Source organism: Camponotus vicinus, unplaced genomic scaffold (genome assembly GCF_025532165.1).
Source record: "Camponotus vicinus isolate PSW18456_S1 unplaced genomic scaffold, iyCamVici1.0 SCAF_8, whole genome shotgun sequence".
NCBI lineage: Eukaryota > Metazoa > Arthropoda > Insecta > Hymenoptera > Formicidae > Camponotus > Camponotus vicinus.
Genome location: NW_028141980.1, coordinates 17,702,909 through 17,712,500, shown reverse-complemented (window position 1 = coordinate 17,712,500; position 9,592 = coordinate 17,702,909). Strand labels below are relative to the sequence as shown.

Sequence of the window (9,592 nt, the reverse complement as noted above, 5' to 3'; positions counted from 1 at the left end):
CTTTGGCTGAAGTACCTTCACCTAAACACGATATTCAAACGTAACTATCGTAACGTAATAAATCGAATTACATTCGGCGGATTGTTGCGAATTAAATATAATTCGCAATTTATGAAATAAATTTAGAAATAAGTTGAAAATTCGAGAAAATGGACATTACCTTGTTGGCTCATCTTGGCAAATTGCACTAATATGTCTTTATAGTTCATAGAATCGTTCGTGCTCGGGTTGCTTTTGCACGATTCCGTACTAGATGGTCTCGAGTCGGTATTGTGTCCTGTTTCGACCATAGCGCCGCCAGCTCCGAGTCCGACATTCACCGAATTCCTCATTCTTCGTCCTCTGTATAATTAGAAAAATTATATTATGTCTAGTCATAAAAATAAAAAAACCGACTTTTATGTTTTTACTTGAAGTATACTATAATGCAAATATTTCCTAAAAGTTTCAAGTTAATCGGAGACAAATTGAGATATATAATATAAGTGTATGTTTCATGAAGAATGTATAACTTCGTTTAAACACGACTATAAAGCTTCAGCCCTGATGTTTTGAGGGCTATCAAGCCAATATATGAAGATTTAAATAAACTAAAATTATATAGACCCGGAATAGATGATTCTGAAGAAGCTACCAGAAGAAGGAATACACTATCTCGTTCAATTACAACGCCTTGAGAATTGGACATGGCCCGCTTCAGTGGAAAGTAGACCAGATTATTATGATCCAAAAACCTAGTAAGCCATCAGACGACGTTAAATCATATCGCCCCATAAGTCTGCTCTTCCAATTCCATCAAAGATCTTTGAAACGCTCTTGCTTAAAAGACTAATGCCCTTAATAGAGGAACAGAGACTAATTTCAAACCACCAATTCGGTTTCCGTTCAAAGCAAGAACGGATCAGATACACAGAATCGTCTGGCAGATAAACATGGAAATAGATGCAAAATGATATTGAACTGCCGTATTTTTGGATATCTCACAAGCGTTCGACAAAGAAGGCTCAAGGGGGGGGGGTCTATTGTATAAGATCAAAAAAGCTCTACCCACAGAATATTACGCCCTACTGAAGTCATATCTCCAAAATAGGCACTTCTTTATAAAACAGGACGAGGCCACCTCTAAATTACACCAAATACCTCTAAAACCAATCTGGACCTATGGTGTCCAACTATAGGGCACGGCCTCGCATTCAAATATTGAAATTCTACAAAGAATCGAAAATATTCCGAATCATTACCGGTGCCCCATAGTATATCACTAACTTGACTCTACACAGAGATCTTAACATTAAGACCATCAAAGAGATCGAACAATACAGCATAAATTACAACAATAGACTTGAACAACACCCAAATGATTTGGCATTAGGATTGAGAAAGAAAAATCCCTCAAGATTTGATCATATAATAAAAATAAATCATAATTATAATTAAAGAGAAGTTCTATCGGGATCATCTCTCTCAAGACAAGTTTTATAATCACAAATGTTGATAAATGTCTAAAAACAGATGGCAACAAACTCTTACAGTCTAAAGAGGAAAAAAAAAGAAAAAAAAGTAAAAAAAAATTTATTTCTTGCATGTTTATAGAAATTACATAAAACTCGATATTGTATATTGATTTGATATTATAGAAAAAGTCATTCTCTCTTTCTCTCTCTCCCCCTCCCTTCCCCCTCTCTCATCTTCCCCCCTCTCTCTCACTCCTCTCTTTCTCTCTCTTACTCCTCTCTCTCTCTCTCTCTCTCATTCTCTTTTTCTATAAAGTCTCTTGCTTATTCGATCGTAATTAATTACCTCCTTGGTACGGTTTCTGGATGCTTAAGCCTGTGATCAGCGATAATAGATCTGACATCCACTATCGCACCTTGACGACCTTCTCCGATTTGCCGACTTTCTGGACTCGACGCCTGGTTTCGTTTACGATTACTTTCTCCATTGGTTTTCGAAGGGACTACCCGTTGCTGCGGGCTAACCTTCACATCCTTTTCCCTTTTCAATGAGTCCGAAACTTCTCCGGTAAGATCCTCCTTAGACTCGAACGATTTCTCTCCCGATACAGAGATCGCATTGTCGCTATTGTCCCATTCGGCGGGACCTAGGGACGATGAGGCAAGTGGTAAGGGATCAGGTAGCTGGGCGTCGTTCTCCATGAAAGCTGTCATCTGTATCTTTCTTTCGAGCCTCGCATATGCCTCCTCCTTCAGCTTCCTCTTCCTCAGAATCTCGTTCCACTCCATTTCCTTGACATGCGCTAAATTCTCGAGAGCCTGCGTATAAAGATCATTACAAATGTTAAAAAATAAAAAAAGGAGAGGGTAACAATAGTTTCCCCAATAAGAAATCTCAACTTTAAGAGATATTCACCACGATATCAGCTCGTAGCCGATCAGCCTTCTCCATAAGTACGTCGACTGTCTCATTGTCGCTGCCGATAATTTGCGAAATGTACTCTTCTCGTTCGTCCTCGTTGCAGAATTTTTTCCTAGGGTTCACCGACAGCTGTCCGTTGGTGGATTTCCGTTTCTTATTATCGACAGATTCGGAGGCAACCTTGGAGTGATGTTGCGTAACATTGCTGCCGCTCGCAGCAGCCACCTTCTGCGACGCATCCGCGAGCAACTGCCTGTTCTTGGTATCCGGCGTCTCGGTGTCGGGCGATTCCGTCTTCCTCTTGGTGCGAACGCGACTTACAGTCGCCGTCGGCGCCGCGGCCGTCTCTTCCGGAAGAGCGGCGCCGTTCTGTTGACTCTGGGGTATCTCCGATGACGATGACGACTTGGCTGTTTTATCGTCCTCCGCGGTGTCCACTTGCCTTCGCCTGCCTTCGGTCGCGCCCTCCATCGCGTGCATCCTGTTCAAACTGCAATCATAATAATATTTTTCGATAAATAACTCATGCTTCAACAGGTGGACTTGATATTTCACTTTGATAATTAATCTAAAATTAATCGCGATTATTCTTGTGTTTAGTAGGTAAATAATTTCAATTATATAAAATTTATATAAATGCGGGACAATTTGTAAATATGTATAAAATAACATATATTATAATAGACACATGTATAGTAAAATTTGTGAAAATATATTTTTATTCTCTGAGATCAAAAAGATCAATATGTGATTAATATTTAATCACCGAAGAAACTGCTTCCTGGCTGCACAAGTATGAAATTTTTTATTACAAAATATACATTTCATAGCAATTATAAAGGGCAACAAATTTCAAGCTAATTTTAAAAAATTCCTTATAGGTAGGAATATGAAATATAATACTTGCAGTGTAAATAACAAATGTACAAAAAATACAACATTTTATTTATTAATTATTAGCGACTTCGAATGCATTAACTAATAAGCGCCTTATAATTATTGCACACTTTTTAGATCAGACAGAATCCGCGTTTTCCAAAAGCCGATCACGAATTAATGTGACGTTCATTGAACGTGTCTTTGGCGAAATTTGCGTGTGATAAAAAATTGTGTACACGATTAAAGATGAAAGAAATTCTTTTCCTATCATCGAGATTCGACCTAGCTTTACTTCATTCGAGGAAAACCACGCACAGCACGCGACATGCGCGTTTACGGAAGGTCGACCCCGCAAAACATCCGTTCGAGAGAAACGATGACATTGATAAACCGATAAGCGCAGCTAGTAGAGAGTTTCAATCGACCTTGCCTAGAAAATAATCGTTCGCCGGGGATCCCAAGGACGCGACGCCGGTAAAACGGTCCCCGTAGCATCGCGATGCGCTCATTAATTCGCGCCGTGTCCTCATATATCGCGGCATAAATAAAATCTTCATATCACGACCTGATTAGCGTTATAATTAGACGACGTCGCGCGATTTAACCGGCGCCCCATCGGTGTCCCGATTAAACGCTCGTAAAGCAACGTTACGTTTGACGGGACGGAAACGAGAAGACGACTTTCCGCGAATTCTGCTCATTAAAAAATGACAGTCATTTATCATAATTTTATCATTTCGTGAAATTTCCAGCACTAATGAAATCTAATATCTCTATTCGTAATTCGATGTTAAATTGGATCATGGGATTTTCTGCAATCTCTTTCTCTTTCTCATTTCGCGTCCAAGCAAGGAAGCTAATGACGGTCAGCCGAGACTTTTTCTACCCTCGACCCGACACATTTATTCAATCATATGTACAAGGTATTTCTACGGAACTTTTTTTTCCCTGAAACGATATCGATTTTTCATTTGCGAAAACTTGTCTGTTTTGAAGAGAATCGCTTGTAATTCAATCGTTGGAGTTGGAGACAGAAGGATCGAATTTATGAAATGTTTATAGATAAGCACGACTTTTATTACTAAATCGATATTGTAAGATGCGTTGATGTATTCGATTTTCCACTTGCAAAAAGCTCTGTTTTGAAGAGAATTGCTTGTAATTCAATCGTTGGAGACAGAAGGATCGAATTTACAAAATGTTTATGGATAAGTACGTCTTTCATTACTAAATCGATATTGTAAGATGGGTTGATGCATTTAATGCGGCCACCACTCACGATGCACATCAATCTGACGATTATTGAGAGTTTACCTTAATAGCTCATAAAAAATTGAGTTTACCTTAATAGCTCATAAATAATTTTTATGATTTTTTTAAAATACTTTTGAACTGATTTTTGAAGCTTTTTATGTACATTTTTATTAATGTTTAAATTAGATTCAGAAACGCGCTTCAAAGATATTCTACAGAATAAAACTAGATTGAGTTTTTTTAATTTCATACATTTTCGAACACGTTACGCACAGAGGCTTGTATTGAACAAAAAAAGCTAAGAATCCAAGATTTCAAAATACTAATGTTATGTAAATGCTAAATAAATACCTAATAAATGAATTAAAAAAATTTCTATAAATAAAAAATTTCTAAAATTTTTAAAATTCAACAATGTTCATGCTGCTAGAATAAACTGGGTCCTTAAACGCGACGACTATTGTCATGCCACGTATTGTTGACGCTATCGCGACAGGCTCCCTTGACATCGCGACGTCGGTAGACTTTTGACGTCGTGTCACATTCGACTCATTCCGTCGATGGATCGCGAGCTGCGATCGCGCGAAAATGGACCTTAATCCGCGTGCGCCGCGTTTGATAGGAGACGTCGAGAGTGAGATGGCCAGAGAAGGGAAGGAAGAGGAGGCGAAGATCGGAAGGAGGGATGGGATGATGCCAGTCGGTGGAGAAGGGGTGAGTTGAAGGGAGAGAGGGAGAGAAAGCGTGAGAGAGAAAGGAAAAGATGCGGAGCGGAGTTCGTTGCACCCGTTCGTTGCTCGCGTTCACTGCGCTTTATAGACGCGGATATAGGTTTCGCGGTACCAATTCTGAAAAGGCGCGCGAGCACTCTTCCTTGCTTGCGAGAGCCCGAATCGCGTTGGGGAACGTCGTCTCGATTAGATACGAGCGTTTGCGTTTCTAGGACGAGCCCTTCTTGTCGCCAACTATCTGTTGATATGTTAGTCATTAAAATTAATTGCACAAGGGGAAAACAAAATAACGCATATATAATGAATGAATGCAAAGAAGAGACTGAAAATAAATTAAATATTAAGCACATAAAATAATTCAACGATCCGATAGACAAGTTTCAAGAAAGATAAGTTTAATTGTTATTAGCATCATTAAAAAAAATGACTAAATTAATTGTATATTCTTTGTCACTTGTGTCAATTGATTAGATATCGAAAGAGATTTCTTTATCGGAATTGTAAGCTTCCATTTTTCTTTCTTCTTTCACGATGACAGGTTGCACACGGCTAAATTAATGCAGTACAGTATGCATAATCAGGAAACGTTTATTCGGGTGGCGCGTTAATATGCTTCATGAAACATGTCGCGATCCATAAATGCTTTATAAATGTACAGGGAAGTGACATGTAATGTCAAAGTACAACGACACTGATGTCTCCGTCGAAAACGAAGGAAAAGAAGAAAGGGAAGAGGCCAAGTATTTGACAATCGCGAGGAGGAATTTCGACAATAATTTCACACCCGCATAACTCGATGGCCTCTCGAATTTTTTCAATGGATAATTTCGCTCGGAGAGATTTTCGAGACGCCTCGTTATATCGTGGTGCTCGGCAAGGGCTCGGAAATACAGGAAGCCCTTCGAGTGTACCCGCAGAAACTCGATAACCACGTCGAACGTTCCCAGCGATCTCTCCGGTGGTGACTATGGAGATCCATCGCAGTTTCGTAAGTGAATTAAATTGTCGTCGACGTCAACAGGCGTACGTTGGAGCAACTTTTTACACGCTCGCTCATCGTTTGCAAACTGCAGATGAAAGAATTCTTCGCGAAAGAGAGGATGTCATCGATTATCGAGACTGATTCATCCATCACGAGACGCGATAGTCAAGATGCGTCGATTCTCCGCGGATGACGATGGTAACTGACAGATACACATAAACATACACGTGCACATGGGATGTAACGTGCGCGCGAATAATTTTTATTTCGCGATCGGCGAGCTCCTTTTATTAAAATATGTGTATTTTTCCGCGCTCTACCTCTTACATCTAGTCATCCAGCGAGCAGTAACTAGCTTTCCTTGCCGTTTTCACGGTATAACGATAGCGAAAGCGAGGGGAGAAAGCGAGACTGTCCGGTGGGCGGCACTCGCTTGAAATCCTGCGCAAGCACGTGAAACGGAAAAAATAAGTCGTCGCGCCGGTGAATGAACGGAGGAGAGATGCAATTCTAGGCGATCTAGATTTTCATGACAATTGTCATTTCTCATCATGCAATCTTGGACGAGACGCAAAGATAGCTTTCCAGAGATAGATTATTAAAAAATATATAAATTGTACATAATTTGCATTATTTTTTTATATTATTTATATCATTTTCTCATTTGCATTATTTTTTACATTATTTATATCATTTTCTCATTTGCATTATTTTTTATATTATTTATATCATTATTTATATCATTTTCTCACCGATTCGATGGATTTTCGCGGGTTGAAAATTTGATAAGAGAGTAATTATCCAAGGGGCCGGACGGCGTCTTGCAGCGCTGTGCAATTTCTTCAAGATCCGGTAAGTCAACGACTCTCTTCTAACACACGTGGGCATATAAATATATCGAGCGGTGCGCCGGCGTATTGCTCCGGAATAGTGCATTAGAAAGCAGTTTCGATTCACTTTAGAATCTACAAGGCAAACACTTGATGTTCCAGTCACTTCGCGATCCCACCGCAGGTTTCACCAAACAGCTGTTTATTTATTTTCCTTTCTCCTCTCCTTCAAAATAATTCGCGGCAATTTTTATCCTCCTCGAAACGTTCCGCGGGAGCGATATTCTCGCGTCGCATGGTCTCGTGCACTATTATTATTAGATCGTTACTAATGAAATTGCACTGGCGTCGCACGAACGGCGAGCGGAAGACGAGTTCGACAAGTATGAAGTTCATAACTCGCAGCTGATAGTACGGATCCAAGTGTGTACGCTCGCAATATCGTGTTTACACTCCAAGATTGACGAATCCCATTATCGCGCGACCTTCGCGAACGCCACGCAAACGAATGCGATGGTAACGGTACGGCTTTTCTCTCGCGATCCAAGGCGATCCAGGATCCCCTCGTGTCTTCAACACTGCACGGGACACACTGCGAACGGAGCGCGCGATAAAAACGCCGGACGGCCGACAGATTCGCGGATCAAGAGAGAGAGAAACGCGATGCGCTTCCACTTTTTCACCCGGCGATTCCTTTCCTTCTCGCCCCTGCTCACCCTCGTCGTCCTCCCACGCTATCCAGCGGATGCAGACTGATCGGGCCGATCGGTCAGCGGTCGTTTGGTCTCGCGGGACTCCCTCCAACGTCGTGCTCGTTCTCGTCAGGTAGCGGGCGAGGGAGGTCAGCAAAGGTCGCGCTTGCCCCGACGTTACACAACGCGAGCGTTCTCCTCGATCGTCTCGACCGAGTAATCCCTTCGAGGAATAAGGGAGCAAAGCTTGCTCTCTCCCGAGGAGATGACGAAAAAGGACGCCCGGCGTTCCACTCGATCGACGTCCTCGTCGAGCTCTCGAGAGTGCCCCTCTCTCTCTCTCTCTCTCCCTCTTTCTCCCTCTCCCTCTCGCGACGACGAAGAGGAAGACGCGGGGAACGTGCATCGACCACGACGCGGTATCGGGGTCGAGAGTTCCACGACCGAGCGCAACGGGCCACCTACCTCCTCTCCGCGATCACGACGACGGCGGCGGCAACTCGCCGCATTCGTGCCCGCTCCCTCGCTCTCTTCTATTCGTGCCGCTCGTCTACTACGAGAGCCCGAGAGCGACGTTCTCGCGCGCTCGCAATTGGCCGGCGTACTGGTCGCGTCAGCGACGAAGTCGCCGAGCGTCGCCGCCGTCGTCTCCAAGTCGCTGCTCCTCTCCCCCTGGTGCTTGCGACTCGACGAGGGCGATCGCCGAGCCCTTCGCTCGGCCTAGCTTCTCGAGTTCCACCGACTCGATTCGGTCCAGATCCAGGAAATATTAATGAAAACGAGCGCAGAAAGAGAGAAGAGACGAGAGGACGTTATTTAATTAATCATTCTAAGGAAAATATAATTTTATAAAATTATTCTCTTAAAAAATAAAAAAAAGTACAATAAATACTTTAAGACGAGCGCAGAAAGAGAGAAGAGACGAGAGGACGTTATTTAATTAATCATTCTAAGGAAAATATAATTTTATAGAAAATTATTTTCTTAAAAAATAAAAAAAAGTACAATAAATACTTTAAGACGAGCGCAGAAAGAGAGAAGAGGCGAGAGAACGTTATTTAATTAATCATTCTAAGGAAAATATAATTTTGTAAAAAATTATTCTCTTAAAAAATAAAAAAAAGTACAATAAAGACTTTAAGACTTTTACACGTTTGTTTGGCTTTAGAGATTAGATTTGAAATGGAAAATTATTAGAGACGGAAGGTAAATTGTGTGCGGATAACGCGAGGAAAAGCGAAGAGAGACGGAGCCAGGGACGCGATCCGCGAGAAAGAAACGGACCTTCGAGTAGCGACGGCCCTCGAAGAAGGTCGGCGTGTTAAACCATCAGGAATGCATATCCTCGCGAGGCGAGGAGGCGCACGCGCGCGATAAAATATGCGCTTCGCCTTCGTTGCACAATCGGACAGTTATTGTGCGTGGACGGATGACGCATATCTCGGACCTTCGAGATGCTTTCGGGGAAGGAAGAAAGGGGCACGCATGGGGAATGAGAGCGCAATTAGAAGATATAATGTCCGATATATTAAATTCCCTCCCTCCCCCCCTTCCTCATTAAGTTTCGATAATCTCTTTTAAATTCGAGGTTATCGTAGACAAAATCTCGAATGAGATCTTTTTTTTCGTGTGATATGAAAAATGTTCCTTTGTGTTTCCCTCATCTCGAAATTTTACGAATACATTCGGTATCTCGATCAGAGAAATTCTGCGCGTGCGATATTGTTTGATTTTCCGTTATTCTTATATATTTTTGTTTCATCATGTTGATTCATTATTCGTATCATAATCAAAGAATTTTTTAAAGAATTTGAGTCCCAGAAAAATTTCTAATAAAATACGGTATCC

General features: G+C 41.6%; 1 protein-coding gene across 5 annotated transcripts in view; it reads right to left on the bottom strand.

Moving 5' to 3' along the window:
• The window catches only part of LOC145975985 (uncharacterized), a 37,209-nt gene that overhangs the window by 1,652 nt on the left and 25,965 nt on the right, over positions 1-9,592 (bottom strand). For all 5 annotated transcript variants that reach the window (XM_083106780.1, XM_083106778.1, XM_083106779.1 and 2 more), the window contains exons 3-6: positions 2,371-2,866; positions 1,801-2,273; positions 161-342; positions 1-21 (exon numbers count right to left, since the gene is read on the bottom strand). The exon at positions 1-21 is cut by the window's left edge. In XM_083106780.1, the coding sequence (XP_082962906.1) occupies positions 1-21; positions 161-342; positions 1,801-2,273; positions 2,371-2,866 (1,172 nt within the window). The remainder of the gene's footprint in view (positions 22-160; positions 343-1,800; positions 2,274-2,370; positions 2,867-9,592) is intronic.